The 18,416-nt window shown below is 38.9% G+C and overlaps 1 protein-coding gene across 2 annotated transcripts in view; it reads left to right on the plus strand.

The window, feature by feature from the left end:
- disc1 (DISC1 scaffold protein) overlaps window positions 1-10,345 on the plus strand; it is a 50,554-nt gene extending 40,209 nt beyond the window's left edge. The window contains exons 13-14 of one of the 2 annotated variants that reach the window (XM_042434349.1): window positions 6,897-7,020; window positions 9,016-10,345. In XM_042434349.1, coding sequence (XP_042290283.1) covers window positions 6,897-7,020; window positions 9,016-9,215 — 324 coding nt within the window. In that variant the 3' untranslated portion in view covers window positions 9,216-10,345. Of the gene's footprint in view, window positions 1-6,896; window positions 7,021-9,015 lie in introns of those variants that run through there. The other variant, XR_006100030.1, reaches the window with a different exon arrangement.
- Window positions 10,346-18,416: the final 8,071 nt, after the last annotated feature.

Raw genomic sequence — 18,416 nt, forward strand, 5'->3', positions numbered from 1 at the left:
TATCAGTGTAATTAAAGTGTCAGTTTCATTGACGTTGGGCTTACTGGGACACAGAACAATCCATTAGCTGACCTTAACTTAAACATGACCTCTGTCACCTGTCTGACTACCTGATCAATACTGATCTATATGAGAAGCCTTGGCAGGCTGTCTGAGTTTGCACTTTGCCTTTTAAAACCTTTATTTATCCAAGAGTTGCTGAGCATGTATTCTCCTTTCAGCACGTTCCTGCTTTAAATTCATACATTTATACACATTCATGCCTGGTACCTAGACGGCACAAAGACACCTGTATTAAGGGATGTCAAGTCTGATAATGTATATGTCTAATCCTGGTTTCACTCTGGAATTTCTCTGCATGTGTACATATTACATTAACAGACTATAATAATATAGTTACCAAACACTCAAACCCTTAATAGACTGTTAAATATCTCAGAGCATGACTCAGAGAACAAAATCACTTCATCACAACTGTTTATAAACATTTAACAGCTGTATATAAGCTGCTCATCACTTGATAAATTCAAACCTTCTTGCACAAGTTCTAATCGACAGTTCACTAAACCCCTCACCTGAACAGCGATTGTCCGATTATAGCTTAGAAACCATGACTAGACAGGTTTTGGATTTCTCCATGTTGAAGTGGTTAACATTGGACTGTAAATAGATATTGTGCATTTAAAGAGTTTGGGGGTGGTCTTTTAAAAAATTACCTTTCCAAAACATTTGGTTACCAGGGTAACCTTAGGTTCTCTGAATTCTGGGTGAGGTACGTCACTGTGAGTGCTTCACATGGTGAGATACCCAGCGAGGTTTGAAGGACAACTAAAAACAGAAGAGTTAAAGCATATTAAACAGCAAGTTCGTGTTCTCTAATGTAAGCTGTAATAGCATTTCAGGCTAAGTAGCTTACCATAGTAGCCTAACCCAATGTGACTTCACAGCAAGAAAACCTGGCTGCAGCGACATGGCGGATGACAGTCGCAATGGTCATCTGTAGAGAGGAAGTCATTAAGAAATGTTGAAATGATTTTTTAAAACATTCTGCTTTGTCAAATGTGCAAACTTACCAATGACAATACAATAACATATACTGTAGGCCTATTGTATAACTCTTTAAAACTGAATTGCTATTACCCACTTTTAAGTAACAGTATTCCTGTTTACTCTTTCCTGTTTACCAGGCTGTGAATACCTTGCCTGGCCAAAAGTATGTGGACAACTGAACATTTGCTCCACATGTAATAGTGATAAGTGATTTTGATACCGTGGACATTAATCTGCTGCTCTGAAGCTTTCACTACTCTGGTTTCAGTCTTTTATGTCTCACTTTTTAACAAACGTTAACGTTGATCACAGATTAAGAACGACAGTTATAAAAGAAAATGGATTGAGGTTGAGTTTGGGATGTTAGCCTCTCTCTCAAACTATGACCTACAATCCTGTTGCAGTGGGAAAAAACACAGACACTCCAACATGCCTAGATTCACTGTCAATTAAGGACAAGGTTCCTGTCGTCCTTTTGAGCCTATGTACCACAGAATGTGACAAATGCGGCAAAAAAAAAAAAAAAAACTTCTGCCACATGTCATCACATGACTTCCTGTGTATGGATGACCATTGTGGTTGCCCCCACACGTGATCTCCACCATGAAGACTGCCATGTTGCTTCAGCCAGGTGCCAAAGAGCATTAGCTAACTACATTCTGTGAGTTTACATGTTACGTGAAAAAACAAAACTTGTTATGTAAAATAACAGTTATGTAAAACAGTGTACAATATCATATCTGCTGTGTATTATTTCCCCACTGTACGGAGGCCCTGGATGCTACTATATCACAGTTTTAGCAACACTGTGTAACTCCTTATTGGATTTGAGAAGTTCACACTCCAACCCCAGCCAACTGCTACTGTGTTACTGCCAAACACACTGGTTAGTCCTGATCCTAAAAGACTTTTTTTCCTGTAACACTAAAAAATGAAAACATATACTGTTTAAAAATACAAACAATAAAGCATAAACTTTATCTTGCCTGTCCAAATATGTAAGTTAAGCAGCCAAACAGGATTTTGTTAAAAATAAGCATACTATATGAGTCAAGAGCACAGTTTCTTTATTTCTATGTCTTCTAAATGGATCATCAAATAGTGATGCTGACTTTTTGCCTGGGACATGCAGCCTTAGCCATTTAGCATAATATATACAGTATGTAGCTATCAAGGGCATTTAAAACCTTTTCACAGGATTAATGCTAACATTAGCTTTACAGCTAGCTACAGAGCCCTTCAGCCAGCAGAATGAGCCTGCTTTTGTCTCCCACTGTCTGAAATCAAGGACCCATTGTTTCAAAAAAGGAGTTTGAGTGGTAAATCCGCCACTATTCATTTAAACTGTACATGTGCACTGCATGCAAGAACAGGTCAGTGTAGCAACAGTAATTTAATTTAGCTCCGTCAATTTACATTCACACACAAGGTGGATAGGTCAGTGACTTGTATATCTGAACTACGCAATTCTGAATCACAGTATTGAAAAACTAGCTGACATATAATGGTTCAATCACAATAAGGTATGATGCATCACTGAGTCAAATAATATGATGGCTGCTAAATGGTATCGTATCTTTATCTTGATGGTGTTGTGATAGCTTTGTGGAAGAGCTGGATTCTCAGCCTCGCAGAGAGTCTGACCTCTTTCTCCTTTCCATAATGACTTTAAGTAAATGATTTCCACTTAGCTGCTGCCAAGCTGCTGCCCTGCTGCCACAATGGAGATTGATTGGTGTGTGTGCGTGTGTGTTTTAGTGCTACTCGATTTTCTTCTAATCTCTACTAATTGTACTTTTATCCTCTCAAGGTCCTTATATCCCCCTCTTCATACTGACCCACAGCAGCAAACAAAGAAAAAAGGAGATTATTAAATGCTGAATTCTTTGATTGGATTTGATAATCAGGTAGTTTTTGTTAACCAGTCCTAACAGAAGTGAGATGATTGCTGTGTTCCAGTCACATACTACATGTTAATTAACTAGTTATTCTCATAGTATACTGTTTTTGCAGTTAGTATACAGGAAATAAGAGAAAATAAAAGATTTTTCAAAGGTTTTTTACATAATTTGAAATACTTTTCCCCAATACTTTCTTTACTGTTTCGCCCCAGTTCTATTCAACACATGACTGTATTCAGTAAGTCCTCTATACCAATCTTCAAAATAACATACTGTACCAACAGGAAATAATACAATACTTGCCATAGGACATCAATCAAACTGCGACTCTGGAGTGACAGAGACAGCAAAATGATTTTCAAGTTTTACTATTTATTCTCTTGTTTTTTTAAAGTTTTTTTCACCACCATTTTGTTATGTTTTTTCACAGCTGTGAGCAGCTTCTTCATTTTCTTTGTGCATTGCATTGTGGGACCAGAGTGTATGCCAACAGCTCACTCAAAAACTAAAGATACATATAAATAAAAATCCAAGCTATGTAGTACATACTAATTCTAATGGTAAATGGGAAATCGATGAAATTAAGTATATTCAAAAATGCATTATGCAGTCATCATGCATAATGAAAAACACTTGTTGATGGACACTATTCTCCCACAATGCAATGCACAAAGGAAATGGAGGACCCACTCACAGCTGACATTGTAAACATTGTAAATTGTGGATGGTAGTAAGACAGTTCCAGGTAATATTTTGGAAAGCAAAAAGATTATATAAAAGTATTAAATCTTTTTTTTCACTTTTGTCACTTTTCCAGTATCATATTCAACAAAACCTACTCACATACTCAAACCCTGCTTACATTAGTATGTAGTATGGATGTGGGACACAGCTCAAGTTGTGATGATAGCTCCTCCATTTCCTTTGTGCATTTCCCTGTGGGACTCAAGTGTCGGTGAACAGCATACCAAATGCAGCATTTTTAGTCTGACTTTTTTGAGTCTACTGGTTTTATCACAGGTCACACTGCATACTAATAAAAAATCTTCTAATTAGTATGCTAGATTGAATTGGGTCACAATTACAGCTACCCGCTCATATTTGTAGAAAATCTTGTAGATGATCTTGGAAACTGATAGTGTTAAATGTTTCTAAGTGTGGACCCATTAACTTACTAAGCGAGCACCAGCAATAACAGGCTGACTAGTTAATCATAAGCTAGTTAGTTTCCTTTTGAGTTCAAAATGAATTTAGCCACTTTATTGTTTGTAAAAGCAATTATGACTGTGAGTGTAATGCCGGTGCAATATTGGTTCTTTGTCTTGCCCACCGGGCGCAAAGTGTCAGGCCAAACAGCACCCATGGGAACATGCACAATTACCTGCTGCCTTTAACTCATTATTGCTTAAATAACCATACCAGTGCATACATGGGTCTGAATATTGAATTCTAAATACAACATGCTTCTGCAGTCTGCTTTGCTTACTTTGCCTCTTATAACATTAGCACTAATGTGCATCAGGAACCAACATGCCAATATATGTATGCTTGGGACTCTATTATGCAAATTGACATGTTGTTGAAATGTCATTTCCCATGTTTCCTTGTTTGTCAAAGGCAGAGGTGGCAGAGAAAGTAATTTGTTTTGTTTTGATCACCACCAGGAGCAAAATAAGAGCTCTTGAATAGTTGTAATAGATTTTTTAAAGGGTTGAGTACAAAGTTGCTAACAAACTGTCAGGGATGTCTTCAACAGTGTCACTTGGTGCAGTGAGCTTTTGTTTTCTATCCTGTGGTTTTATTGACTTTACAAAGGCTGACAGATGCTTTAAGGTATGGAATCAATCAGCTACACAAACACAGGGCTCTTATCTGTTTAAGACGCTCCTAATCTTGGCAGTCTAAAAACAAACAGCTCAGTAATTCTATAGGTTGACTGGCTTCCCTCTTGACACAGGCGGACAGGGATCCCACCAGATGACGCCTAAGGACAGATATGTGTTGATGATTGTTTGTTCATTTAATTGTCTCACACACACAAAAACAAAGATTTTGTCTTTAAATCTTTTGTCCTGCAGGCAGTTCTCACTTTAAATTTTACTTAATTCCTTAATTGCCTCAGGGATGACTTACACATATTGTCACACCTCAGGCCTGTTGTTGTTGTACATTTCTTTTGGAGCATTACATCATCCGGAGAAGGAGTGCTATTCCAGGACAGAGACCAGATATATGACTTTCCAGTGATTGTTCTAACACCTCTGAGCTGCAGGGAGTTGATATTTTCTACCTGCAGCTATGAGTCAGATTAGACTTTCTATGTGTTGTTTGACAAGAGCACTCAGTCTGTGTGCACACGAGTGTGTGTCTATTTGCTTGAAGTACGTCTGTGTACTCTCGCGCGTGTGTTTGTGTTCTCTATGCCTGATAAGTATGAAGAAACTGGGACACGGCGTCTGCAAAGGGGCCTGTTCTAATTATGGCCAGCTCTGCTCTGCCCTACTGCACTTTGCTCCTCCGCCAACCTGACATCCCCATCATCCTCCAGTACACACTCGTCCTCACAGCATCATCAGGTGATCTGCAGCACATTGCTCCGTGGGGTTTATTGTACACATTATGACCTTGGAGCCTTGCCAAACAAAGATTTTGGCAGCTTCATATTTTGGCTATATCTAGTTCAAAACAGTATGGAGGATTTAAAGTAAAAGACACATTCTGGATAAAATAAGTTCTGCAAAGCTCTTGTTGAGCTGTGAGTCATGGTCTTAAGAGCACATTTGGAGACATAATCAAAACTAAAAATAAAGAGAGAAGAAAACAACTCAAGTCAAGAAGTGTGATGTACCCTTTTGCACTGAACAGAATCATTTTATGATTTGCACTTATGCCCTCTTCTTTTGTTCAGCAATTTTTATGGATTTTCCATTAAACCCATCATACATTTGTTTGCAGCATGTATTGGAAATAAACATGTATACAAGCATATGACAGCTGCATTATTCAAATGATTACAGTTGTGAAAGGTACCCCTCCCACCCCCGCCCTCACCCCAACCATTTACACTTGCTCCCTTAAGTCCAATATCCAATATCCTTGTAGCTGAGGTGATTAATCAACCTCATACTTAAGGAAAAGATACTGTATCATAATGTATCATTATATTTGTTACAGAAAGAGAGAGAAATACAACCAACGCTGATAGGTCACCACTGATAGCTACAAACTGCAGTCATTATGCTTCACTATTGGCATTGTCTGTGCTTAAAAGCATGGTCATAACACATTGAATTTATTGTGATTCAGTATGAAAACTGTTTATCAGCTTATTAGCTTATAGTTTAGCTGTAGTCACAAAAGGTGTTTGCAGAGAAACTTGCTGTATTGATGACCTACCTTAATGCAAGGGGCTGCATTAGTATGGGTGTGTTGGCTCTTCATGTATCAATGAGATGAAGAAATATGATCAGTAAAGTCCAGTTTGAGTAAAAGATCCACAAGTTAAAGAGCTTATCTGATGCCAAAACACTGTACAGCAATTTATAATTCTAATTTCTAATTTCTAATTTTTTTTTTTTTTACCAAAACCCTTTGTGTTGGTACCAAGACTTGACTAATGTCGGTCTGAATGCAGCCTTACATTACACTGTGGGATTGAGTTATGCATGCATGTTAAAAGGTATTCAAGTGAACTTTTACCCATTTATTTTTAGTGTTGAGTTTACCCTCATTACAAGCAACAACATGTCATCTTGCTCAACAATGTTAATGATGAAGTTGTTTATTTTTCCTGGTGGTTTGCCTGTTATTATTGTCAGATAGACTTTTGTCTTTATTCATTTTCGGTATCAGAGCCAGATATTTGAACCACTGCTGTTTTTATTTTTGGATCCTTACTTCCTTTCTTTACCCCTCATTTCATTCCTTGTTTCCTTTTCCTGCCAGGATGTGTGCAGCGAGGCCGAGGCTGCAGAGCTGACAGAGCGCTGTGAGCTGATCAGTGACAGACTAATGACCTTGGAAGATGAATTACAGACGGCCATACTGAACCGGGATCAGGCCCTCACTGATATCCTTTCACTCCACTCTAAATATACATATATCATGAACAGTATATGTGTGTGTGTGTGTGTGTGTTTCTGTCTCCATCCATCTCTGGGACCTAGTTTCTTCAAGGCCTCCCAAGTCACAAAAGTACACATCCAAACTACCTTTAGGCTGACTGATGTTAGCTTCCTGTGACTCTACCTTTTCGAAGAAAAAAAAAATCTCGACCTGTCTTATCTGACATTATGGGTCCATTCAGGGAGGGAATTGAAGATAAACTGGGATGAGAGGATTTTTCTTGACAGGCTGGATGTGCCAACTGGAAAATGAAATGGTAAAAGTCCAGGCGAGGTTATTAGAGGGCTGTTGATGTGGGCTGCCAGTCACCACGAGCTGAGATTAAAGTAGGCAGACAGGGGCAGCGCTGCGGCAGTGTTGCGGCAGCGCTGCGGTAGATAGAGGAATGTCACCGTAATGACTCCGTTCCCGTCATATCTTAATGTCCATCCTCCCGCTGACCCTCCCTTCCTTCTCCAGTTCCGTCTGCCCACTTCCACTTGCTGGAACTGGCTTGGAGGAAATTACAATATCCATGATAATGACTCAAATGAAACTGTTGAAGCTGATTACAGGTCACAATACATCATTTTCCGCGCTAATTAGAAAGCTGATTGGAAATAGATTAGTGTGTTTTTCTCGCTCCACTTTTCCCCTCTACACTGTGAGCTTATTAAGACAGATAGAAAAGGCGATATTCCAACACGGGGATGAAGATAATTTGCTACCTAACCTGCTGTTTTTTATTTTTTTTTATTTGCTGTCATGCCTCATTTCTCTTCTCTGAATACGAGCTGCCAGAAATACTTTAACAATCTGTCCAAACTGATGAAGAGGTTTATTTAGCTTTAGCTTTGGATGTCCAAAAGCAGTGTGTTACACAGTGTGCCCTTCACTCTCACTCTCACTTCACTCTGTTGAAGTGTGGCCGGACTGTTTTCACATCTGATTAGAGATGCATGTCCCCCGCCGTGCTGTCAGGGGTCAGTACAGGCTCTTCCACTGTTTGCATGATATCAATGCAGACTGGCAGTCAGAGATAGACACAGATTGGCCCCGCTTCTCTCCACCTCTCTGTTTTTGTGTCCTTACATGTCATTCATCTCAGCTTTTTGAAGTCAGTGCACTCATGCAAACGCACCGGGGACACTCGAGGACACTGAAGATACAGGACAATATTGTTGTGTGGTTGCAAAAATTGAACAGAAACTGAGCTCGGGATGACGCTACTGTTGCCATAGTGACTGGAAGATCAAACCTTCAATCTCTGAGGGTCTTAATTGAATATCCTCTCTTGATAAAAGGAGGTGGATGGGCAACACACAGACACAGAACCTCTGTGGTTAGTTTAAGGGCTTTTGACATAATTCTGGACTTCTTGGTCCCATTTGGACCATGTTGCCTTAAAAGTCTCATCGAACCTCCTGCAGTATTCATGAAAAGCTCTTTAACGGTTGGTTAATTATAAATGAGGACAATCTGTGTCCATTCAGACAGTAAAACGAGCCATCAGGCCCCATCTGCCATCAAAGCCATCCCTTTGATTTGCCACTTAAGCCGGACACTCACACGATTAATTTGAGTTTCTAAGCAGGTTAAACAATCCCCCTATGATGACAGCCTCTATCCCGTTTCATTGATGGTTTATGAATAATTTAGCTGGGCAGTCTGTTTGCTTGGGTCCCCACACTGCCACCCCGCTTCACAGATGAGATGAGCTCATGAATAGTGAATTGGATGGGGTTAAATTGGGTATGACTTGGCCAAATTGGAGATTGATGACTTCATCAGGTTATGGCTGTCCTCTGCTATTACCATTAACCATCGAGGGCCACAAGTGTCACACTTGCCCTGATATTTGTCTGCTGGCATGCTTTTTTATTTACATGTTAATGCAAATGTGTGACTCTGAGTTTGCTTATGTTCGCAGCATCATATTTTTCCTTAACTTGCGCCGCACAGTCGCTAGAAAAGGAAGTTCAGGAAGTAAAAGCCACTTTACAAACCATGCTCGCACAGCTCAAAGAGGAAAAAGAGGAGGAAGAGGAAGCGACTGAATTACAAGATGATGACCTCATGGAAAATGGGATTGAGGAAGAAGAGGAGGAAGAGGAGGAGGAAGAAGAGGACCAGTACTTCAGTGACAGCTGGGACATTTGAAATGGATGCCTGTAGTGTTTTATGACCACTCACACAAAGACCGGCTCTCTGAGAGCCTGACCTCGGCTTTTCAGTAGGAGTGACCCCATATCCATTTACTGTAAAGCCTCACTCAAAGCGCTTTACAACCAGCCTCTGTGGTACTGCTGAAAGTTTCCAGCACAAAGCCTTCAACAGTCTGTGTAACATTTTGTCCAACTAGAAATGGAAAAAACATATATGGAGGATTTTGGTATAAATAGAATACATGAGACTTTGAGACACTTTAATGCAAATCTCTGAGATCTAAAGAGTGCCTTACTGTAGGCCACTGAGTCGACATAGTGATTATTTTTTCAATGAAGCTGTTTTTGGATACAAGTTTTCATGTCATGTCTTACTAGTGATGAGCAATTAGGTGAATTTTTTTTTTAGTTAAAACTTGACCAACTTAAGGTGATCTTTTTGAATAACTGAAAGTTCGTTAGTTGTTATGATTTAACAACTATTTATTACATTTCGCTCAGCACTACAACTGTCTGTCTGTTTGAATATTTGCCGAGGACCAAGTGGACAATCTAAATATCTTTTACTGGTAACAGTCTTGCACATAAACTAACTGCTTAATTCTTAGGTCATCTGGCCACTTTCATGTATTTTCAGTACGACTGGACTTCAATTACATGTAATTTTGTCCATGAAATATCTCATGTGTGGTGCTACAGAATGTGAGCTAACTTGAACACTTTATTGTTTTCTATGTGTGGAAAATGCAATATATAGATTTTTTTTTTCCTGCCTGGCCTTTAAGTAGTGCTCCATCACTGAAGGAGAATATGCAAAGATGGATGCTTTATAATTTAAAAAAAACATCTGTCACAATATTCTAATTGTGTTTTATGCATGTAGGAAATGTTGAAGCACAGAAAAAAAGTATTTGCAACTGCTGTTTGTGTTTTATTTTATTTGCCACTGATTGCAGATTGTGTTGTATTTTATTTTATTTTATGTCAGTTCAGAATCTTGACTTTTTGTACTTTCTCCTATTAATCAGTTTTTTAATGTACTGTGCAGCTTGAACCTGCTGTACCATATTTTATATTTATTCCTTACAGTGTTTCACTAATTACAGCATGTACCATTCAGCCTAATGTTGTGTCCTGCTGTTTTCTTCTTGTATTGAGTTACAGCCCCTCTGGTGATTTTCCCTCATAGAAAATGTGCGGGCATTCTGCCAGGCAAGTGAGGGCAGTGGTGACATGTAGGAGATATCAATACGGTAATAAAGGTCCTCTAGTGAGGTCTTTAGGGGATACATGGGCTTCTATTGTTATCTCACCTCGGCAGCGGCGGTGTGGCTAATTGGGAGACAGCCTCACGGAGGACATGGCGGGGGAAGGTTGGATGCTGTTGCTTTGTCTCCATTTGATTCTGCCCTGTGTTTTTGGAGCAGGGGGCTGCTGAGGGATCTTCGGGGGTGTGTCTGCAGTCCTGGTGCTCTGGGCTGTAAACACAGCTGAGTGCTCAGGGTTTTTCCACCGTAGCACAATGGGCCTTTCTCACATTACTGCCAGGTTGCAAACCACTTGCCAGGCCAGAAGTCTCCACATCTATCAGCTTCAGGCAGCATACAGACAGAGCCTGGCACACACACACCTTCCTGCCAAACACCCCTACCTCATAATTGAATCTGTGCTTGCACCACACTGTGCCCCGTGTGGCAGCACTGCTTATAAAATGGCCAAAGAGAAAAACCCAGATGGTTTTCAGCAGGCAGATATTGCAGGGTGAGATGTTTCCTGATGTAAAACGAAGCACCATGCAGTGTACAATCTTTTGTCTCTGCAGTTTGGTCACTGATATTGTATGTTATTAGTATGATAATATTATATATTATTTAATCTATCTTTTTTCCATGCATTTCCATGCATTCCAATAAGAGAGAAAATAACAAACAAAGTGCGATTGGATTGTCTCTTGTCAGTCTTTTTTTCAGGCAACATTTCTACATTGAATAAATAAATAAAGTAGTAGAAAATGTGCCAGCGGGTTACATAAATTAACTTGTTTCCATTAGAAATTGATTTATTTCCTCTACAATAATGAAGAAAGCAAACAAAAAAGAAAGAAAGGGGAAAAAACAAGCATTTAGCATCTTAAAATGAGATGGAAATGCATGTGATGTTGTCTCACCCCATTATTAGAAAGTTCCACTGGTTCCATTTCATAATTGAAGATGTGAATGAATGATTTTTTAGCTGTGTGTGTGTGTGTGTTGCAGGGGATTTGGGTCTGAGATGTGGATTTGTTTATTTGATTCCCTGCTGAGTTGTTATGTTTTCTGACAGGTACATGTAGCTACAAACTCTCTGAACCATGAGAGAATCATAGACCCTCCAATGGTTAGATAGATTTTCCTTTCGCATCATTTCAACCAGCGTCACAGACACCACTAATGAATGCAAATGGAGTTTCTTTTTTTTTTTTGGATGTTGTTGTTGTATTCACACATTGCACATCCTCAGAGGTTTCTGCTCAGAAACTGACACCTCAGTTATGTGTGAGCGACTGCATGTCAGTTCTGGTCATTGAGTCAGTGAAGTCAACTCTCATGAGAGGTGTTTTTTTTTTTTTACAGAGCAGGACTGGACACTGAGCTCACCGCTGTCTGCAAGTGGCCTTTTATTCAATGCTTTCCAGCGGGATTCAGGAGCTCATTCAAATTCACTCTGCACTTTACCCAACTGTTGAATTAATTCAACCGAGCAATTAAACAGGCAGTAAATTCATGTGGAATTAATAAACATTTAAAATAATTTAATTGCAAGTCTTTCCAACAGCTAATCTGCATATTTCTCTGTGAAACCAGTAAAGGAAGGATGGCACGAATGAAAAACAGAGCAGAGACAACAGGAAACAGCCTTCTTTTTCCTGTGGTCTGATTCTGACATTGAAAATCACACTTAATTATAAACATTGTACCACTGGGAGCTGTGTTCTTCTCAGAAACAGACCTATTTTCATCACTTATGGCTGTATGAGAAATCACAGGATTAGAGGAAATGCACTCAGAGGCTGAATACAAGCCCGTGTCTATTTTCATCTTCATTTCGAAATGTCTAATTTACACTCCGGCCCTTTCAGAAAGGACGCGTGAAAAACGGAGCTCTTCTGAACGTTCATTAGTTTGAGGGAACAGACCTGGAAGGTGTGTGTGCAACATGTGTCTTACTGATTCTGCAGGAACCCCATTAGAAATATTACTTATTTACATATTTAATAATTCAACTGGAATAATTAGCCTGCATGTGAACAGTAAAACCCTGAGGAGAAAATAACAATAATAATAGACATGTTTCTTATAAAAAGATAATTAAATCTCTGATGATTCAAGCATCTTATATCTGATCTGCTTTAATAATACAAGAACCTGTAACTACTGTAAACCTATGGATTGGTCAAATAATGAAGAAGATGTATGATGATGATACTGTGATGAAGCAGGACTGTTTTAGAGCTCCACTGTGACGTAAAACAACAACCCAAATCCAAATGTAATAGAAGAACAGAGATGTAACCAAACCATGTTTTAACTTTCAGTTTCTGACAGTTCTTTCCCAGGACAACTCATCTGACCTACAGATGGTGATGTACAGCAGAAACAAAGGAAGAACTAGTTAACATGAGAGAATAATAACGACTAGAACAGACAATAAAAAAGAAAATATTATGTCATCCTGAGGGGAACATGAATGTCTGTCCCCAAGTTTCATGGCAATCCATCCAACTCAAAATCAGTTTGCGTCATCATCTGGGAACCATGAGTGTCTGTGCATAATTTAATGTCCATTAAATATTTGTTGAGATATTTCAGTGTCGACCACAGGAGTGAAACAATCAACCAACGGACCGGCATTACCATCTATAGAGCGACGCCACTAGGAATTATTTAAAGTTAACATTAAATGGAATAAGTAAACCATGACAAATCCAAATAATTTAAACACTTTAGAGACTTAACTTTTGTTGTCTGGTCAAAATTTTCAAAGTTTTTGGGTAAGATTTGTGGGGATTTGGACTCTTTGATCAAACATCCAAAATTGTCCATAACATAAAGAGAAGACACTTCTGTAGTAAATTTATCACACTTTTCTCTGAGTGAAACATCTTGAACACATTTTGAATGAATCTGGTTTAAAGACAAATGTTTATGAATAATGCCACATACTGTGTATTTAATCCCAGTTATGAGTACAACAAGTGCTCATGTCAGACTGCTCTAAAATGGTTTTCTCAAAGGCAATCGCTTTAAAAGCTTAAGCTTGCTTCTCTGCCCAAAAACCATCAGAGTAATAAGATCAAAGTCAAGAGGAAGTCTATGTGACACACCATCAAATCTCTTTAAAAAGATTTACAGTATCTGCTTTCCTTTGTGAAACATCACTGTCGAACCTTGAACAACCGTTATGACAGGTTTTTTGAAGGAAAAAAAGGGGGTTTGGTTTGTTTTGAGCAAAGACATGTTTGTGCTGTTCTCTCATGTGTAATATCAAGAGGAATGGGATAGTTTTGTTTTTTTTTAGCAAACACTATAAACAGCGGAAGCAGCAGAGAATTGATTATTACTTCGATGTCCAAGCAGGAAAAACATATTGTTAGTAATTCCTCCAGGGAGAGCTCCTTAATCTAGATCGACGGAGGAGCACTTCCTCCAAGAGGCCCAGCTGCTGGTTCACCTTGCAAGATCCCTAGGGGACGTGGCTGTCACTAGAAAGCTGAAATATCATGCCAGCTCTGCCATCCTTCCCACTTAGTCTCAAAAACAGACAGGTACCACAGGAGGGGGAGACAGGATCGATAGATCTGATGGATGGAGCTGGCTGCCTTTAGGAGAGGGGCTAGGGGATGGAGGGGAGAGGAGAGAAGTAATGAGAGCTCCTGTGAGCGATGGGGAGGTTTTTGCCATGGAAGGCTGGGCACATGGCACCCTTTCCTTTCATTTGAGCTGCCAGTTTGACCTAATGAGACTTAGAGGGGCTCCTGTCCTGGGGAGGGAGGTGGTGATGTGAGATGCTGCTTCTCAGCAGCAGTCTGTCTGTCAGTCTGTGTAGACCAGCCTGCACCCACAGAGGACGAGGAACACGAGACATGGCACATCAGCACAGTATGTGAAGTTCACCTGGGTGTGGCTATGAATCCAGGACTGCTGCTTGTTTATCTTCTGTGTTGGATAACTGTAGTCACTTTGTACTCTTGGAAAACAGTCCTGATTAATGCTTAAAGCTGCACTAATCAATATTTTTATATTAACAATGGATCAGATGACTATGTGTAATGTGAAAGGGGTTGCTTGTAGTGATGAATCCGCAGAGAATTATCACCCAGCTCTGTGCAGCTTTGTGGTGTCTTTCAGTTCATTGTTTTGGTTTTCCGACCCACAATGTTACTTATTTTTGGTTGACTCTCAGCGCTCACATCGGCTTTGGCTCCAGCTGCAGCTTTTTAGAGTGTTAGGAAGCTGAAGAGCTAGATATTTCCTTTAATAGTTGGTGGAGAGTAAAATAAAGCTAAAAGGAGAGTGAATATTGGATATACATTCATCAAGTGTCAGAAAAACGACTCGAAATAAATGCTAATGTTGCTCCATATCTGCTGGATGTATATGACTTGACTATCAAAAGCTAAACCCATTACTTTAAAGGTGGTTGTAAAAAGTTTAGTTTAGTTTTCTCCTACATGCGAAATAGTGGCTGTTTATTTTGGATTCATGTCACTTACAACATTTTCTACCGGGGAGATGTTTTCACTTTTATCAAAATCCTATAGCATAGTCCAGTGGTTCCCATCTTTGTTGGCTTGTGATCCCTTAAAACAAAGCTACCTGTGACACCTCAACAATGGTTGCACAGTATAATGTATGTCTGTGGGCTTTGACCAGTTCACTAAATGGTGATTATACCCAGAATATTCCTTGATTGTTATATTTAAATACTTTCAGAGGCATGTAGAGGCAAAATAGTTTGAAAAAATAAACCTGATTTTTTACAGCAGAATTTTTATTTTCTTTCCTATTTGTTAACATTTCATAACCGCTAAGACTTGTTGTGGCCACTCTTACAAATAAACATGCTAATGTGAATAACTCAATAAAAAGCTTTTGCAGTTTTTACAGAGTGCTGTTCACATTGTGGTCAAGAAGGAATCTGTATCCCATCAGAGCTAGACCACGCTGGCTGCCGGATATTTTAAAAAATCAATATTGAAGATACCATCAGTGCATGAACCATGTTGGTAAAATGTGTGTGGTTTTTCTCCTACCTTCAGAAATACTGACATGCCACTATGCTGAGAGATTTCTCAAATATCTCGCCTGCTGACCGCTGTGACCTGGTATTAATGTTATTAAAAGATCTTTTCGCATAATAGATTACTGTGTTGACCTTTGGTTGACATCTGGCTAGGTTTATGTTACCTATGTTCATTCCAGCTGAAAGGGGTCACTGTTTGGGTCATGCTGATCTGATACTGGAGTATTAATAGGTCTGTCTGGATAGTAACAACATACAGTCTTAGTGAGAGTGAAAATATTCAGTTAATTTGTCACCAACCAATTTGAGTTTTCAGCTTGTGGGATAAATCAAGGGTCGTGCATACATAAACACAATTCAGTATATTTGACAAGAGCCCAACACGCTATTTATAGCAATTTAGCCTTGAGATGTGCAACATGTTAATAAATGTGTCAAGAGCAGCTACAGTATATGGGCCCTGTTAAACTTTCACATCCTTTTCAGTGCAACAAACACATGATGAAGAGCAGCCCAAGGACATTAGTGCCATTTGGAATTTAAAGTGGGACCAGGGTGAAAAAGAGAAGAAGAAATGGAGAGTGACAGAGAAAATAGATAGCAATGTGAGTATTCCTGTAGGGGAAGATGTATATCTATAAAAGATGCAGTCTGTATTACACATCTGAGAATAGATGCCTGTTGGAATATGCAGAGTGTCTCCACCAACAACACAAAGTAGTTCTGAAATGTTTTGCTGTTTCACAGGAATGGTTGTCCCTTGATTTATTATTAATCAAATTGTACAGCTACAAATGTTTGGAATTACAGCTGCCTACATCTGCGTGACAATCATACGCCATGAATTATCCAAATGAAATGGAAGTGGTAAACATAGATAAGCAGACTCACAGCTACAGGAGACAAGATAAATTTAAATGAAAACATCAATATTCATCACAGAGCTTGAGAGTGGATTAAAGCCGCACATTGTGTCATGACACCAAGAAAAACTCAGCAGTCAAGTTCAAAGTGTGTGTGTGTGTATGTGTGTGTGTGTGTGTGTGTGTGTGTGTGTGTGTGTGTGTGTGTGTGTGTGTGTGTGTGTGTGTGTGTGTGTGTGCGTGTGTGTGTTTGTGTGTGTGTTGAGGGATTGTTCTGGACAGTGGGTTTCTTAAACTGACTTAAGTTCTGTCTGATCTTGGAGATTTGCACTCACTGACATGTGGCCCCAGTATATTTACAGAATACCCTGTTTAATATCCTGCTGTGATTTTGCCTCAGGCATAAGACAAGTTCACATAAACTTTGGTTGGCAAGACGATCCTCATGTTTAATGAATCTCAAGCACTACACTTTGGTTGAGGGTAGTTCTTTCCCCCTTTGGACACAAGAAGAACTTGTAAATCTCAATTGGTGATGAAAAATTAAAAATCTATATAAAAACTAAAGAAAATTGTTTATTTATTGACTTTAGAGGAGTTTCATTTAATCATCATGACAGTGTTTTTTTTGTCCTGCAGTGGTTCCTCTTCATATATTCGTTTGCTCCAATGACTTTCACAACTGTATAAATAGCCACAAGGGCACTGAAATGCATGAAAGAGTGACTGATTGCAGCAATCTATGAAAATTGTGGCAGGTGGAAGCCTTTTCAGTCAATAAGAAGAGTATGGTTGTGCCTATTGTATAAAATGATTTGAGCAGCACTTAACATTATAGATTACAGTAAGACCAATACATACATCCTCACCCCTAATGCACATCCCAAATCATCTTAATCTGAACTAACCCCTGTTTAACCTCACAATCACATATATTGTGTGTAATCATAAGCTGGTTGCGTGTCACACTTATATATTAATCCATATGTGTTTATGGATATTTTGTTATATTTCCAAAGCCTTTACCCACCAATCTAGCTTTGAATCTGACATCTATACTTACAAAATTACAAGATGTAATGAAATTCTTGTGATCATCTGGAGATACAGAGCTTCTTAAAAGCCTGAGAATTAAGATGTTTTGTCATATTACTCAATTCAGTTTTATATTCATATTACTCAAGCCCAGTTGGTGTCCAATAAAACCTGCAATTTTGTATTAAATAAGCTTCCCTTTCACTTATTTTCTGTTTCTCTGTATTAAACAAGAACTCTAACCATGTATCATCTTGCCATATTTTCCTAAGATTATTACATAAGTTCTATCTATTGAAGGGCAACTCAATCAATTTTACATATTAAAATGTGTTTACAGGTCTTGGGAAGTACGACTGCCTATGTGAAAAAAGTTGTATAAAGTAAAGCCTTTTGAGCTGCACAAAGTATTAAAAAATTGCCTCATGTGATGTCACTTGAGGCAATGTCAAGACTAGAAATTTGAAATTCTGGGAAAAAAACCTGAGTTTGTAGAGTTAGAAAGAAGTGAAAGTTACCTGTAGCTTGCTCCGAATTTCTGCTTGAGGCTACAGTGGCTCAAGGCTACATTAGTCTCTACTAACATAACACACCTGAATCTCCACCTGATGACTGAGCTTCATTGTGGGTAACATATGTGTCAGGTTTTGACAAGTAAGAAAAATACGTGGAATAAAAACGATGACATCTTTCATTTTGTGGCATCAATTTTGATCCTCTATTTTTAAAAACTGTTCATTGTTCAACAATATCATAGAAAGTTCAACAATATCATAGAGAAGCAATGCTAAATCAATAATCATATAGAATGTAGATGTTTTAAGTTTAAGACGAGCAAATTCACAGCCAAAAAATCCCTTGTTTGCCATAATGGTTGAAATTGACGGCCTTTACTGACAGTCTTTAATTTGCAAGTGGAAGAAGCTTTGAGTAGATCTTAACACATAAACATCAATAAGTTGCTTTGCGTCATAGGATGAATATAGGAGACTAAGGTGCCTATGTGTGTATTTAGG

This window comes from Thunnus maccoyii, chromosome 14 (assembly GCF_910596095.1).
Source record: "Thunnus maccoyii chromosome 14, fThuMac1.1, whole genome shotgun sequence".
Classification (NCBI taxonomy): domain Eukaryota; kingdom Metazoa; phylum Chordata; class Actinopteri; order Scombriformes; family Scombridae; genus Thunnus; species Thunnus maccoyii.